The sequence below is a fragment of the Hordeum vulgare genome, chromosome 3H, assembly GCF_904849725.1.
Source record: "Hordeum vulgare subsp. vulgare chromosome 3H, MorexV3_pseudomolecules_assembly, whole genome shotgun sequence".
In the NCBI taxonomy this organism is placed as follows: Eukaryota; Viridiplantae; Streptophyta; class Magnoliopsida; order Poales; family Poaceae; genus Hordeum; species Hordeum vulgare.
The window spans coordinates 21,728,007-21,745,487 of NC_058520.1; the positions used below are offsets into that span (position 1 = coordinate 21,728,007).

General features: G+C 44.2%; 1 protein-coding gene and 1 pseudogene across 1 annotated transcript; both read left to right on the forward strand.

Moving 5' to 3' along the window:
• Window positions 1-7,237: 7,237 nt before the first annotated feature.
• Window positions 7,238-9,401, forward strand: LOC123442668. The gene is made up of 2 exons (XM_045118774.1): window positions 7,238-7,511; window positions 8,990-9,401. Exons 1-2 carry the CDS (start codon window positions 7,393-7,395, stop codon window positions 9,126-9,128), a joined length of 258 nt encoding a protein of 85 aa, XP_044974709.1. The 5' UTR covers window positions 7,238-7,392; the 3' UTR covers window positions 9,129-9,401.
• A 2,173-nt stretch (window positions 9,402-11,574) lies between these two features.
• Window positions 11,575-15,191, forward strand: LOC123442667 (annotated as a pseudogene).
• The last annotated feature ends 2,290 nt before the right edge of the window (window positions 15,192-17,481 follow it).

Consider the following 17,481-nt stretch of genomic DNA (forward strand, 5'->3'; position numbering starts at 1 on the left):
GAAGACACTGACTATCATCGATCAACTGGCTAGCCAACTAGAGGCATGCTAGGGACGGTGTTTCGTCTATGTATCCACACATGTAAATGAGTCTTCATTCAATACAATTATAGCATGGATAATAAACTATTATCTTGATACAGGAATTATAATAATAACTATACATTTATTATTGCCTCTAGGGCATAATTCCAACAACGGGGGGGCGGGCCCGAGAAGCTTTGCTTGCGGTGGTGGGTTGATGACAAGCAGCGATGTGTCGGTCGGTGGCCAGCTAGATCAGGGCTTGGCGAGGTCATGAAGGTTACATGGAAGCGGGCAAGGAGCTCGAGGTCCTGCCATGGCGCAATGGCTCCGGGACTTGTGCTTCTTGCTGCTTGTGGTGGTCAGGGCAGAGGGTGAAGGAGGCCGTTGTCAGCGATGGTTGCAGGCTCCCGTGTCTGATTTGGACTCTGTTTGTGATCGTGTCCTGCTACAACTCGGTGCTGCCGGACGAGGATTGGCCTTCTCTCCTATAAGAAGCAACGATTCTGAGCTCAAATCTCCATCAGGTTGCGTACTTGAACCAGAAAAATATTCGTCTCCATAGGTTGCGTACTTGGACCAGAAAAAATTCATCAAATCCTAGAGTTGAACGAGATAAGCATCACGTGGCCATCAAGTTCGACGTAGGCAGAAGCGACAAGTTTGCCAGAGGTAGAAGAATCACCGGAGGTAGAAAAATATCCGTCGAGCCATGAGCCATCCAATATCGTCAACAATGGCTACACCACATGTATGTAATGCCTCAAACACCCTTCAAAAACAACCCTGCTGCTTACACAGAGGGTTTCATAATTGGGAAGGGCTTGACTGGGACAGGTAACTCTGGTTCATACGGCAATGCCCTTAGTTAAGCTGAACCCTTTTATAAGCAGACTCGAGCAATTGTTTGACAACTGGTCAATCCAGTGCTTAGTATGTACCCCATGAGAATGGAAAACCACCTTCAGTTTGTTATCTGATCGCACATTATCTACCCATGAGTGAAATAATATAACAGTCATTCAGGACCGGTGAGAGGAGCAACTTTTGTTTTAGATGCGCAGTAAAATTAAATAGGACCACAGTTTACTCCCAATTTAAAAATATAATTTTTCAGCAATTCTAAAGTGCTCCAACCAGTCTATTTTGATTCTCCATCCATGTCGAAGTTCCACTACTTCCCAACTCCCAACGATGATGCAATCCATGTTGGCTGATGAGGAGGTCGTTCAATCGCCTAATATCATGCCAAGAGAAAACTACAATTCACATTGGAATATGCTAATATCCGTAGTGTGCAAATTTGCTTCTTAAGGGCTGGGTGTCAAAGTCCTCAGTAGGTGGTTTGGTCCTTCAAATGCCTATCTGTTGTAGTAGTCCCCAAAGGCGGTGACTTCGTGGGCAAAGAGACAGCCGAGCCAATGCTTCTGGTGTGGTGATGCTTTTTCGCTCGGGCCGTGCGGGTTTGGTGTAGCCTCGATGCAGAGGAAGCAGGTAGCCAATGCGAAAAATGAAATGGGAACGGGAGAGACAAAAATGAAATGGGGACGGGAGTGATGATGCTGCAATTTATGTACCAAACGATAATGTCTTTTTTTTAATAGCGTCAATTGTTATTGTACTGCAAGTCGTTTGGGTCAAGCCCAAAATTCATAAAATGTTAAAGAATTTTTTTATTTAAAAAGGTTCCTTTTCAAACAAAAAGAAAATTCATAAAAACAATACTTCCTATAGAGTATTACAATTTTATGCATACATCAATTTTTTAAAATAATTTAACATTTAACCTTATCATCAATAATTATTTAAAAATCATATAAAAATGATGCATAATGGCACATGAAGCAAGTTGTGCAAAAAACAATAAGAAAATATTATTCAAAAAATATTTATGGAAATATGTTCTACACAAAAATGCCATTGCCCATCAAAAAACAAAACATTATTACCCCACAATAAAAAGATCCTTTTGAAAAAAAATGTTTAAAAATTTAACTTTTACAAGAAATTTTAAATTTTAATAAAAATTATAACTATTATAAAAAATTCATCCATTTTTATGTAAGCAGTACCTAATATTTTAAAAGAAAACATTTAACATTATTATACATATTTATTACAATTAATGCCACATAATAATATAACAACGAGGTTCTGTATTTTTTTCTTGCCCGATGCAAGGGCATTTGTACTAGTGATCTTTAATTCCGTGAGATGTTCATCCACAATCCAAATTAATACCGATATGAAAGAAAGGCGGGTAATGAATTATTGATTAATATTGCATCCTACATAATATTTTTAAAATTGTTAACAGGTAAAATAACAACATATTCAGATTCTACATATTTTTCTACTCAAAATCCATATATAACATGTTAAATTTAGAGTTACGGTTTAGAAGATAAGAGTATTTTAAAAAACATTTAATATGTACTGCGGGTTTAATGTCAAAAACATTAAGGAGTTTTCCATGAAATAGCATGACAGACTAAGAATATCTATTTCTTATATTAGTAGGTATAGATTATCTTACGTTTTTAGAGCATCTCCAACAGCCGCGCTAAACTAGCGTCGCGCCGCAAATCCGGCCGTTTTAGCGCGCGCAACGCGGCGGGTGGCTCCAGCGGGCGCGCAAAAACGGCCCGCGCGGCATATGCAGTTCAGCGTGCTGGCCGAAACGCAATCGCGTGCGGTGTATTTAGGGCGCCCGCTTCCGCGCGCGGCAGACTCGAGCGTTCGCGCGAAACTCTCTCCTCTCCTCCTCCTACGAACCGCGCGCGCCGGCTGTATTTTTGCATTTTTGCACGCGCTGCATTTTAGCGCGGCTGCTGGAGCCAGCGCTGCTCGCCGCGCCAAACCAACCGATAGGCGCGCGGCAAACAGGTTTTTTGCGCGCGGCGCGTTCGGCGCCTGTTGGAGATGCTCTTATGTTTTCTTTTCGGTTTCACATTTTCTCTTAGTTTTTCTATTTACTTTTCTATTTATTTCTTTTTCATTTTCCTAAAATCTTCCAAATTTTTGAATATTTTTTGAATACTGAACATTTGTCTATCTACAATTCATTTTTGAAATAATGAACATTATTAGAAATCGTAAACATTTTTTAAATTCATGTTTTTTTACAATGTCCGAATTTTCTAAATAACTAACATTGTATGATTTGATGAACACTTTTTTAGAACTCACAACTTTGAAAATTTGGATTTTTGGAGAATTACAAAATAATTTAAAGATAGGAAAAATAAAAAATTTAATGAGAAAAGAAAAGGCATAAAAATAAAGATAAAAACATCGGTCGGACATAAAAACATACTAGAAGGAAGATGTGCATGCTGCCGTAGGAACCAGGGTTCGAACCCGGGTCAGCCCTCAAATAGAATGGGGCTTCAGCCACTACGCTATGCATGTGTTAGTAACAATTTCTTGTCCAAAATTATAAAACGTAACCTCACGGCGATTTTTACAGGAAAGAAAATATGAATCTTTTTTTAACTTGTGGATGGCATGGTGGGTAATTTAGGACAATTTTAGGGGTAAAAACTATGACGTATGGCAGAAGCAGTAGCTACTTTATTATTAGGGAAAGATTAGATCGTTTAGATCACTACAAAGAGAGTATCAATGTTTTTGCCACCACAAGTCTTAATTCGGTAAAACCACCGCGTGTGGGCCTCCCTCTTTCAGCTCTCCCCCACTCCTCCACCTCTTCGCAGGTGCCATCATTCCTTCATGAAGGATGTCGGTGGTCTCCATACCCCACTCCCCTCCGCGTACCGGGGAAAACCCTAGGACATGTTCGGGCAGCAGCATTATCGCATCCTTTGTTGGAGGTGCTGCTTGGTATGCGGAGGATCGGAGCTATGGAGGGCGCAACGGTTGCGGTTCATCCACGCTTTTGTCGAGCTGCCGGTGTTGGCATTGTTTCTTTTGGCTTGTTGTGCTGCTCGTTATAGTGTTTGCTCTGTAACCAGTGTTGGTTGCTTTGTAATACAAAGCTGGAAAAACCTTTTTCAGTAAAAATTCCAAGGGCCAACGGGTGCTTGCTTGTGGTTTTGGCCCTGGCTTTCATGCTTATTGTCGAAATCCAATCAAACAACTTGCTTTTTGTCAACTTATTAGTTCAGTCATGTGTTGCTACCGGAATGCCTTATTGGTCCTCTCGACTATCGCCTGGCTTCACTTTGTCCTCCACCCCAGCTTCATCAAATGACACTTGCAATATGTATGCCTTGTTTCTCCTTGAGTTTACATAAAACTTCTCAATTATGCTAATTGAATACCGTCTTTTGTTCTCTTTTTTAAAGTTTGCCACGCATAGTTAACCATAACAAAAATTACACGTCGCACATGCAACGACAAAAAGGAAGGCACGAGGAAGGACAACTGTTTGGTAATAAAATAAAAATAAAAATCCAACAAATAAAATTAAAATACACCTAGGAACCAATATTTGGTGTGGTCCACCGTCTGTACCAAGGAGAAGGCGAGAAAGGACAACTGTTTGGTAGAGAATTTATTATTCTACCATAAAATTAAAATTGAATACCGTCTTTTGTTCTCTTTTTTAAAGTTTGCCACGCATAGTTAACCATAACAAAAATTACACGTCGCACATGCAACGACAAAAAGGAAGGCACGAGGAAGGACAACTGTTTGGTAATAAAATAAAAATAAAAATCCAACAAATAAAATTAAAATACACCTAGGAACCAATATTTGGTGTGTTCCACCGTGGCTACCAAGAAGAAGGCGAGAGAGATGGGAATTCAGATTGTCCAAGAGAGGAGAAAAGCCATGCGGCTAGAAAAGTTATCGAGATACTAGAAAAACAATGAACAATTTGATGAAATGGAAGCTCGATCTCCTGTCCAATTGTGATGAACTCTCCTTCCCAAACACATCAAACACTAATAGCAAGGACGTGCTTGTCATCCAGTATAACTAATCTACGAGCCTCGAGTTATAGAAAGATGATTTCGATTCAAAGGAGCATGATCCATTACATAAGGATTGTGATATAGTTCACCGACCCACCGTAGTGACGGGATTTCCCCTTCAATGACCGTGCGCGAGCATACACTTACGTTGCCTCACTTTCGAATCTCCCTATATCACCCTATTGAGCTATGTGAGATGGTGCTCTAACCATCAATTGACTAATTAAAAAAATGTTAAAAATATGACGCCAGATTTTAAGCATCAATGTGGGATGCTTGCCGAAGAAAATTATCATGCTCGACATAATATAGTTTATCATTGCGTGTGTTATATGCATGCTTTAAAATCTGACATCAGCTTAGTAGAGAAATTATTATTTTTTAGCACATGTCCTTGGGCTTGGGGGAGTTTGGCGTGCCAGCCAATGTGGGCCTGACACGTTCCCCTGGCTCACGTGTTTGTTGTACTGGATGCACGCGCAATCAGATATCGCTGAGCGAAGCTCCGTCTATATTGATGTTTGATTTTATTTCTTTTTGATGAAGGATTCAAACCCTAAACAATTCGAATTCTTAACTGCTAAATTTTGGCTGCAAAAATGAATCACACACCCGACCCCCGTGTCGCCTGATGCATCAGACGCTCCGTCTATCTGATGCATCCAAGACAGAGAGCTAAAAAAAGGAGACCCGACCCCCGCATCGCCTCTCTCTGGCGGCACAAGGGGAAAACCTCTGGTGCGGCCACCTTCCCTCCCTCCTCGTTCCCTTTGCCTTGCTGCCGCCTGAGGAGGCCGTCGACGAAGCCCGGTCAGACTCCGGTGAGGGTGGCGGCGGGGCATCTTTCTGCGGGGCACTTGGGCGCATCTGGCGAGTCTGCGCGGCGGGCTTGGTTGGCGCGGCTCCGACACGGTGCTGCCGGCGAGGGGAGGGGTGGCGCATCGGTGGGCTCTTGGAGTGGCCGCGTCGGCCGGGGTCTGGTGCCGGCGTGGGGGGAGGGGGCGCGGCTTCGACAACGGGAGGCGCGACTTCGACAACGGCAGGCGGCCTGGCGACGTGCGGTGGGGCAGATGACGCGGATCTGGCGCGAGGGGGTTTCGCCCGATGGCGGCGGTGCAACGAAGTTGCCACGAGCAAGGGTCCGACGGCTGCAGGGGCGGCAAAGCGTGGGCGCACCAAGGCTTGGCGCGGGATGCGGTTCGGTCGCGAGGGGCGCGGTGGGTGCGTGTGCACCCCGGATCTGGTGTGGTGCTCGTCAAGGGCGCGGAGAGGGCCTGTGCGGCGCAGTCGGCGCGGCTGAGAGGCCTATGGCAGCGCGGAGGAGATTGGTCGTCGGTGACCTCTGCGGCCTCGCCGGATCTGGGCTCTGACGCATGGATTCATGCACGGGACGACCGGGCTGCGCGCTGGCGCCCGCGGGCAGCTGGTGGCGTGCTGGTGGGGTGTGGAGGCCGTAGTTTTCTGGTGGGATGCGGTTGCAGGCTCGGGGCAGCTCGGGCGCGAAGCGTCACCGGAGGTGTTTCAGGCGGAGGCTGCGGTTCGAGGGGGGCTTCCCTCCCGTATGGTTTGGCTCTGCCTGAGGCGGGCGTCGGCTGGGCGAAGGCGGGTGGCAAGCACGGATCTAGCCGGGTTGGTCTCGTGCAGAGGTGTGGAGGATGGCAGCGCGGCGGCGCGACATGTCGTGGCTGGAGCGGGGCGGCTACGACGACGTGAGGTGTCGCGGTGGTTTTTGCTGGCTGTGTGTGACTGGTGGTTGGCGGCGGTAGGCTCTCTTGTGCACCACGGATTCTTGCGAGGGACGTCGGCGGGCTGCGGCGGCAATGGGTTTGGTGAGCTTTGGGCGAAAGCCTAGCATGACCACGGTTGATGCCGGAGGTGACGGCTTCTTTGGACGTCGTTACCCTCCTTGGAGGCGTCGTTGAGTGGAGCCCCTTCGGAAAGGGTTGTAGGGTGTCGATTTCGGTTGCTCGGGCAAAGGAGTTGATGGCTCGTTAGATACACGACCTCGAGGTCGATGTGTGGGTCGTTCTTGCATCGGTTTTCGGCCAGTTTTCCTTATTAACTGGCCAATTCTTCTTGTTCCATATGAAAAGGCAGAACTCCCGCTGGTTCCTCAAAAAAAAAAAGAAAAAAAAGAATCACAGAGAAAATGGACAAGGCCTATTGCCAAACCGAGCATCGGCCCGGCCCGGCCCATACCCGAATCGACCTCGTCTTTCCTTCCTTCTCCGACCCGTCGTTTCTTCTTCTTCTCCTACAAGAAAAGAAAAGACAGAGGAAAAAAGATATCCACCACTCTAATTACCACCCCATCCGAGAAAAGGGGGAGAAGAAAATTCCTTGGCTCCCTCGACAGGCTCCGCCGCTAAACCCTAGCTAGCTCGAACCCCGGCGAGGCCAGAGAGCAGAGGAGTCGGCACCCGCGGAGATGCCTTCTGCTTCGTCGGCGGTGGGGAGGCTGCAGGCCGCGGCGCAGGACGCCGCCAACTCCTCCTCCTCCTCGCGCTCCGCCTTCTCCGACCAGCTCCTCGTGCCCAGGGAGGCAGGGTACGTCCGAGCTCCCCCCCTCCCCGTCCCCGTCCTCCTCCTCTGGTTCGAGATTCGATCGACGCGCCCTGCTTTGGCTCGCTCGCCCGGTAGATTGCTTCGATTTGGGGGCGGATTTCGCGGTATGCTGCCTGTAGTTTGGGGGGGGGGGGGGGGGTTATCAAGCATGCTCTACTGTAGTACACTGTGGTAGTAGTAGCTGACGCAGATGTAGGAAGTCCCTGCAACACATCAGAGCTGGAAGCTTGAGTAAACGAGTCGGATTTGGTCTGTAGAGAATGTTTGGCTGGGGAGAGCCTCAGTTATGTCGTCATGTGTATGGTAGGACAGCCCAATTATTCGACTTATGTTTACTTTTATGTCCGTATTTTCTACGACATAACTTGTTCCATATGGTGCTCTATATATGGTTCTGTGTCTTAACTGATGCCAAGCCGTAAACCTGAGAAGAAGAATTAGGCTGGGCAATGTAATATGTATGCTGTACATGTAGTATTTGTGGAACTTCTAAACATCAGAAGTTTGGTTGCCAGCGTACATGCTTATCTACGTTGATTTTGGAAAATTGCAACTGTATGTAGTCTCCTAGTGATATCTCTAAAAAGAATTATATTAAGGAACAGAGGGAGTACATGATTATTGCTGAATTTTCCGTATCCCACTTGTAAAACTGTATCCTCTGACTTCCCCTGTGCCTCCTGCTTGAGCAAATCCCCGGGCCTCTCTGCCTCACTCTCCCATGCTCATCCTCCTGCTTTAGGCCGTGCTGCCACTGCAGTCTATGGCGCTCCCCAACTGAGGTTGCCACCCTTCAGCAGTGGCTGCAGGGGCTTGAAGTACACCGATCCCTATGTTAAATTAGCACCCTAATCTGAAGAAACCTGACCCAGTCGATTTTTTTTGTCCTAATTGGAATTTTGATATATGGTTCCTGTTTATTTATTTATTTGGCCAGTAGCTGATTGAAAGATGCTTGATACGTGTAGGTGAAAGTTTGGTTTCTGTTTCATTTTTTATACAAGTTTTCGCTGAAAGGTTTGTCCCCTCTTAGTTAAAATTGAAAGTATTTATTTGCACTAGTCTGAAGTTCTATCAGAACCTCCCAGTTTAAACTTTAAAGACTGGAAAAATCAATCGCAAGTTCCAGTAGATAGCATGCTTTGAAATTTTGAGACATGCAATTGAATGCTGGGGATGGAACACAGTCAATGTGGAGGGTTGGGATATGCATCTGCCAACCAAAGCTGCAGTCGTCCGCCAAATAGACTCTGTGCCTATATAGTGAAGTCTGAATGGCACATGCATGTTTTCCACATTTGGCATCTACTCCCTCCGTTCCTAAATATAAGATTCAGGCTCCAGCTGTAACATTTTTGGTGATGTAAACGTGCACATGTTGTATTGTAAATCTGTAATCCCTGACTGAAGTTATGCCCCTTGCAAGTTTGCAACTGACGTATGATCCTTTGGTATTGCAGCCGGATGGTGTCTCTGTCAGCTTGCGCGAAGTTCGGCGCCGTCAGCTTTGTGGTTGGTGTCGTGGTTGGCTTCACCCTGAATAAAAGGCTGCGCCGGTGGGCTGCCAAGCTGCTCAAGAGAATTAAGGACGATAACTAGCAAAGCCAGTGCAATTAATCTCGAAATTTTGTTGGCAAATGTTCTCTAGTTACATCTGTAGTAACCCCAAGTTGAAACTCATTTACTGCTTGGGTTAACTGTGATGGATACAACATAGTCGTTCGTAGGCTGTATCACAAATCTCCTTTAGGGGACGTAATTCTGTACTGGCAATTGTGCCATGTGCAGATTCCGCTTTGTTTCTCTCGCTGATCGTCAATATAGGGTGCCGCTGTGTGGTCCTCTTGGGAGTTCATGGCTGGCTGTTGAAAATGATGAGTTAATGTTGCTTGGTTAAATATACTGACACATGAATTAATAATTGAAGCAGAAGAGGTGGCTGTAGCAGCCAGTGTTTATTGGGTATCTATTTAATTCAAAGCAATTGCTTTGCTGTTGCTTGGCTTCCAGTATGTGTTGCTACTGGCTCAGGCAAGGCATCAGGTTCAATCACCAACAAAGAAAAAGTGAGACACCTTGTGTGCTTTTGCTTTTTGCTGCAATGATTTGAAGGAAGGGATCGTTAGTTAGCCTCATTCACCAAGTAAACAAAGATGAGCATCTCCATCTCTTTTCTTTTCTACCCAGCACAAAAGCCTTCTTCATCATCAGCCATATGTGACTAATGCTTGCTTCAGACCAAAGAAATTCCCTGCCGAGTTTGCCCCATTCACCAATCAAACCAAAGAAGTTACCTGCCGAGTTTGCCTCCTTCACCAATTTCCTGAATATTTTGTTCTGCTCTGTTCTTGCTCCTCTTCGCACCCAGAGGAAGCTTGTCTTTTGTCCGCTTTGTTCTTTGTTTGATCCCGTGGAGTTACCAGCCCGTACGCAGGTATATATTTGATCTCAATGTTCGAACTTCTGGATCTATAGCAGTGGGCCTTACTTGATAATCTTGTATTATCTAGATATTGCAGGTATAGCACCAAGACCGTTTTCACCTTGCAGGTATTGTATTATCTTGTATTATCTAGATAGATAATCTTCAATTATCTATCTTTATTCTAGCTTGCACCCAGCCTTGCGTGATCTTAAAAGTAGCGAGATGGACTGATCATATAGCAAAGTGCTTCTTCGAGATGCATGATCACTATATATTGATTCTTGTTATTGGCGGTTCTTCCTTGTTGGGAAAGTAGTTTGTGAGATAATGACTTGCAATTCTACTTAATTTTCATTATTGCAATCGTATAAATTAGTTTACATACGGCTAGTTATGGATAAGATAGATCAGAAAAAGGAAAACTTGGCTAGATGATCAATCTATCTAGGGAGCCACTACACAGCGGCGAAGCACATGCGTCTTCCGGTGCTTGTGGTTTTCTTCACGCACATGCAAACTAATACACCTGCATGACATCAACAAAGATTTCTCTAATGTTAAACTTTAAAAAAGTTTTATCTCTTAAACTATAAGTCCAATTGACGATCCGTTTTCATCATTAGCTTTCTCGCATTGAGATCTTCGAAACTAGATCCCATGTTGATATGTTTCGACAATATTTTTTTTCGTCGATAGTTGCCAGAATACTATTATTTACTTGTCACATTATTTGTCACATAGTTCTCATATTAAATTAACTTGGTTATCAAGTTTATGAATGTCGATATACCCCACTAAAAACTTGATTCATTGTGTTTGTGCTGGTTCATGCATTTATGTACTTATTGTTAGTGCTTTAATAACCATTTTTTAACTCCACATAACACTGCAATACTTAAAAGATATAAAATTATTGCCCCGGTAACTATGTATAATTTTTGTGACAACTGCACACCCGTAAGATGACAACTATGATGACATAAATGTGGCAACTATGAACGATGAAAATTCAACAAAACATGTCAACATGGGATCTTATTTTGAAGGTCTCGTCGAGATGAACCTAATGGTAAAGATGAATTTTCAATCAAATTATTAATCTGTGAGATAAATCATTTTTTCAGCCCACATGCATGCATGTATGAGCCCATGCTGTTGTGGAGCAGTTTGAAAGCGACGGGTGCATTTTTTTAATGCTTGGGCGTGAAGATATGGGAATGATTGGGTGCGGCGGTGCTAATTAGATTTTCCCATCTATCTATTGCAACAGATAGAAATATAACTCGATCAACATCTTTTGTGATTCAATCGGTATGTAGACTGCTCTGCAGCTGCCATTGGATGACGCCCTTAACTGTGCAAGACAAACCAATAATTATTTTTACATGCCAAAATACGTATAATTTGCAAGCACAAAAAACAAATTAAAACAATCAGTGGCAGTTCTGGAATTCAGTCCTCGATACATGGCGCTATTCAAGGTGTTGGACCTTTATGTATGTTGGATACAGCTTTCATTATGCAAGATCTATTCTAAATGTAAATAGAAACGAAGTAGTGATATCTTCTAGTGTATCCTTAGACCCTTATCTATTTTTGAAAGCATGCTAAGATACCTTGTGCATTCATTTTCAGCTTTCAGTTTATGCCATTCTCAGAGTCAAGTCACCGTGGTGTTTTTGGCAGATCTTCCTTGCCGAGTTTGTCTAATACATGGCTGCCGTAGTTGAATCTTTGCTTGGATCATGTGCCAGTAAGTTGCAAAATATCATTACAGATGAGGTCATACTAATCCTTGGGGTGGAAGAAGAGCTCAGAGAAATCCTGCGACGAGTAGAGCTGATAAAATGTTGCATATATGATGCTGAGAAAAGGAGGACAAAAGAGCTAGCCGTAAACAATTGGCTTGGTCAACTTAGAGATGTTATATATGATGTTGATGAAATCCTGGACGTGGCTAGGAGTAAAGGAAGCAAACTACTGCCTGACAATTCTTCATCATCATCAAGCAAATCAGTTGCATGCAAAGGCCTCTCAGTTTCTTCTTGTTTTTGTAACATCTGGTCACGTCGTGTTGTTGCTGTTCGGATTAGAAGCCTCAACAAAAAGATTGAGAACATTGCAAATGACAAGATATTCTTAACATTCAACACTAGTATACAGTCTACTAGAAATGGTCCAACATCCAAACTAATAAGAAGCTCCAACCTTGTCGAGCCCAACCTTGTGGGGAAGGAGATCAAATATGCTAGCAGGAAGCTGGTGGACTTAGTTGTTGCACACAAGGGAAGTAAGTCTTACAAGCTCGCTATTGTTGGAACAGGAGGAGTTGGTAAGACAACACTAGCTCAAAAAATATACAATGATCAGAAAGTAAAAGGAAGCTTCAAGTTGCACGCATGGATTAGTGTTTCACAAGACTACAACGAAATAACTCTTCTTAAAGAGGTTCTCCGGAATATTGGTGTGCATCAGGAGCAAGGTGAAACCATAGCAGAGTTGCAGAGGAAGCTTGCAGAAACAACTGAAGGAAAGAGTTTCTTTCTAGTTCTAGATGATGTGTGGCATTCCAATGTGTGGACGGATTTATTAAGACCTGCATTACATGAAACAACAGCCGGAGTAATATTGGTAACCACACGAGATGATCAAATTACAAGAAGAATAGGTGTAGAGCATACCCATCGAGTTGATCTCATGTCAGTAGAGGTGGGATGGGAGCTACTTTGGAAGAGCATGAACATTGAGGAAGAGAAAGAAATGCAGAATTTGAGAAACACAGGGATTGAGATTGTTCGTAAATGTGGTCGCCTCCCTCTTGCAATCAAGGTTACCGCTAGTGCATTGGCAAGTAGAAATCTAACAGAGAATGATTGGAAAAGGTATTTGGATAAATATGTTAGTTCCCAAAGCATGCTCTCTAATGAAGTAGAAGAAGCTCTGTATCTAAGCTATGATGAGTTGTAACATCGTCTGAAGCAGTGTTTCCTTTATTGTGCTTTGTATGGTGAAGATTCTATCGTTCGGTCTGAAGCAGGTTATGGATTGCTGAAGGCTTCATTGAGGAGCAGCAAGCCCAACTACTAGAAGATATAACAGAAGAGTACTACCACGAGCTAATCCACCGGAATCTCCTCCAACCAGATATCTCATATTTTGATATGTCTCGCTGCAAAATGCATGACCTCTTAAGACAACTTGCACTGAACATATCAAAAGAAGAATGTTTTATTGGAGATGTTGAAACATTAAGGGATGGAAATATGTCAAAACTAAGACGTATTACTGCTGTAATTAAGAAGGATATGTTGGTGTTACCTAGAGTGGATCAGGTGGAGGTTAAGGTGAGGACTTTCCTAACTGTTGAGGGTCCATGGAGAAGCGGGGATACATTGTTCAAGAGATTTCTTCTTCTTCGTGTTTTGGTACTGAATTACTCACTTGTACAAAGCATCCCAGACTATATAGGAAAATTGATACATCTACGTCTACTTAATCTAGATCATACTGGCATATCTTGTCTTCTGGAATCCATTGGCTCCCTAAAGAACCTTCAAGTACTGAGCTTGAGATGGTGTAATGACCTGCACAATCTTCCTTTCGCAATGACATTGTTGTGCAGTTTAAGATGTCTTGATCTTATTGGCACAAACATAAATCAGGTTCCAAAAGGCATAGGCGAATTGAAGTTCCTTACTTATTTGAGAGGTTATCCTATTGGTGATGGAAGTGATAATGCCGTTGTACAAGATGGATGGATGTTGGAAGAGTTGTCTTCTTTGTCGCAGTTGAGACATCTTTTTCTTGTTAATTTGGATAGAGCAGCTCATTGCAGTACAGATGCAGTGCTCACAGACAAAAAACATCTTAAAACACTGCGACTAAAGTGGACTGGACCTGGAGAGGGATCATATTCAGAAGAAGATGTCAGCAATGCTGAGGAGGTCTTTGAGCAACTAATACCTCCACCTAACCTAGAAGACCTAGGTATCTTTAGATTCTTTGGTCAGCGATATCCCACCTGGTTTGGTACCACCTATCTGTATTCATTAATATACTTGAACCTCATAGATGTACGATCATGTGTGCATCTTCCACCGGTCTGGCAGCTACCAAACATGAAATATCTGAGGATTGATGGAGCACATGCAGTTACCAAGGTCGGGCCTGAATTTGTTGGTTGTAAGAAGGGTGATCCTGTATGTAATCAGTTGGTTGCTTTCCCTAAACTTGAATGCTTGATCTTCAAGGATATGCCCAGCTGGGAGGAGTGGTCCTTTTTTGAGGAAGAAGTTGTTGCTGATGAACGGGGAGAGGATGGAGCCGCTGATATTCGAAAAGAGGATGACCCACCTGCAAGGCTGCGACTTTTGCCTCGTTTGGTGAAATTGTTCCTCCATGGATGCCCGAAGCTAAGGGATCTCCCGCAACAGTTTGGAAAAGACACCGCCTGTTTGAAGGAGCTTAGTTTAATAGGACTAAACAACTTGAAGGCCGTGGAGGACTGCCCACAGCTCTCTGAGGTCCTTGTTATTAAGGATTGTGAAGGCCTGGAGAGGATTTTCAACCTCCCTCATGTCGATGGAGTTTAGCTAGATGAGGTGGAAGGGCCTGCTCTGTATACCATGTAGAAAGATGTAATGCGCCTTGACTCTCCAATAGTAGGGCCGAAGGTTATATATATTGATATGGTGATCGGTTGGGGACTAGAGATATACATGAGAGGGATAGAGATAGAAAGTTAAACATAAAGTTGTTACAACACACAATATCTATCCCTACAATATCTCATGTCTAACATGGTGGATGCTTCAGTCTTATGTACGTGTAACCACTTTAAGTGCTTTTCAATTGCCATACATATACTTACCATTTCGGTCTGTTTTATTGGCAGCGTAGCACTGATGGCGTGGTTCGCTTCAATGGGCAAATCGTCAGACATTGTATCATCATGAAGACGTTGGAAGCCTGCCAATGCCGAAGATGCGCAAGTATCATGATGGATGTGCAATGAGCTGGTGAATTGTAAATAATGTATCAAGTTTCGTTTTGTTTATTTCTGAATTGAAAATACGGTATCGAGTTTCGTTTTGTTTATTTCTGAATTGTAAATACTGTATCGAGTTTCGTTTTGTTTATTTCTGAATTGAAAATACTGTATCGAGTTTCATTTTGTTTATTTTTGAATTGAAAATACTGCATCGAATTATGTTTTATTTATTTCTGAATTGTAAATACTGTATCGAGTTTCGTTTGTTTGTTTCTGAATTGAAATACTGTATCGAGTTATGTTTTGTTTATTTCTGAATTTGGGCCAGAGGGCTTTGCAGTACTGAATCTCCTGCCTGTGTGGTATTGTTTCACTTATTTATTTATTCCTGAACTTGGGGCTGGAGGCATTTGCTGTACTGAACCTTCATGGCATGGTTTTGTTCTTTTAATTAAACCAATGGATTTCGTTTTGGCATGATTTTGTTCAATGATGAATGGAAGTGATGGATTTCGTTCTGTTTTTGTTTCTGAACTCAGGCCTGAGGGGTTTTGCGTGTGTAACCTGTATATATGGCCAAACCTGTGTGAATGACCTGGTCATGAAGGAAGATCATTTTTGTCACTGTATAATAAACATGTGTTATATATATATTGTAGCCCCAAACTAAAGCGTGAGAAGGAAATCATGACCAATATGCATGTAGGTTGTTGCAGGAATTGGTGGATGACGACGACAATGCCAAAGCCAAACTGACATAGCTTCAGAGAGTGAGCACGGCACAATGCAGTGAATGTAGCTCCAGGAGCACAGCCCATGTAGATGTTAATCATGTTGCTCAGGTAGGATTAGGAAAGAAAGCCAAACCGAGTCCTAGTAGTATTAGGATTCCTAGTCCTAGTCTATTTCCATAGTCCCTTGTGGACGTGTATAAAAGACACCCTAGGGGTGTTGATTGTAACACCAGAAAAGCGAAAAGCAATACAAAGCAAAGGCTCGACACGGGCTTTTAGCCATCAAATTCATCGAACAGTTTTATTCGTGTCGCTAGTTACGCAAGTTCCGTCAAGTAGCCGGCCGAAGCAAGAATCGCGTAGGCACGCCTGTACAGCTGCATACGCACGTTCAAAAGCCAACAATTGATATCAGAGCCTCTACGATCTACGATGACGGACATCGACGTTGAGTCGGTCAAGTCCGGCAAGGGCGGTGCCAAGGCGAACAAGAACGGCGACAAGGTGAAGAAGGGCGTCAAGTCAGCAACCAGTGGTGGAGGAACGAGCGACGCCAACGTCCAGGCGCATCGCAACATCCCCATCCAGTACCCGATGCTCACCGACGCCAACTATGGCGTGTGGGCGGTGAAGATGAAGATTATTCTTCGATCCCTTCGAGTGTGGGAGGCCATCACGGACGACGACGTCGGCGAGGAGCGCGACGAAGGTGCCATGGCCGCCATAGCCCAGTCTGTGCCGGATTCCGTGCTGATGACATTGGCGGAGTTCGAGACGGCAAGAGAGGCGTGGAACACACTCAAGGAGATGAGGATCGGAGAAGATCGCGTCACCAAGGCAAGGGCACAAGTGGTGAAGCGCCAATTTCACAAGTTGCAGATGGAGGAAACTGAATCGGTGAATGACTACGCCATGCGTCTTACTACTTTGGTGGGAGAGATCCGTGCTCTTGGTGCAAAGCTCGATGAGACTGAGATCGTGGAGAAGTTTTTCAGTTCAGTCACTGATAAATTCACGTACATTATCGGCACATCGAGCAGCTTTACGACATTGACGACATGACCATAACGGAGGCGATCGGACGATTGCGGACATGGGAAGAGAATGCTCGTGGCTGTCGGAAAGGCAAATGAGGAGGTAGTGACCAACTCATGTACTCGCGCGCAGATTGGGAGGCCCCAAGTAGCAAAGGAAGGTGTGACGGTGGCGAAGGCTCAAGCAACACGAAGGGCGATGGACAAACCGGAAAAGGCAAATGAAAAGGCAAACCACAAGGTCGTGATAAGGCGGGCCAATCTAAAGAGCAGAAACCACGAAACTTGGACTTGTCCGAGGTCAAGTGCTATAACTGCAATAAGATGGGTCACTTTGCGAAGGATTGTCCAAAGCCTAACAAGCGGGAGATCAAGTCAAATTTGGCAAAGCAGGAAGACGAAGGTCCAGGTCTTCTGATGGCCGAAGTTTGTGATCTCGCTGAAACGGTGGTTGTGAAACCAAGTCGGAAGGTGCTACTTCATGAGGAAAAAGTGACACCAAAGTTATCCGGTGATCAGAACGTGTCGTGGTATCTCGACACGGGTGCCAGTAACCACATGACGGGGTGCAAGGATAAATTCCTCGAGCTGGAATACGATGTTGAAGGCTCGGTCAAGTTCGGTGATGGTTCAGCTGTGGAGATTTGCGGGCAAGGATCTGTCCTCTTTGAGGGTCTCACAGGCGAACATCGCATACTCACTGGAGTGTACTACATCCCACGGCTGCGCAACAACATCATCTCTATTGGAAAGCTTGACGAGAATGGAT

Coding starts and splice junctions, on each gene's coding strand:
- LOC123442668 (XM_045118774.1), top strand. CDS start 7,393: ATGCCTTCTGCTTCGTCGGCGGTGGGGAGGCTGCAGGCCGCGGCGCAG. Junction 7,512..8,989: donor CTCGTGCCCAGGGAGGCAGG/GTACGTCCGAGC, acceptor TTGGTATTGCAG/CCGGATGGTGTCTCTGTCAG.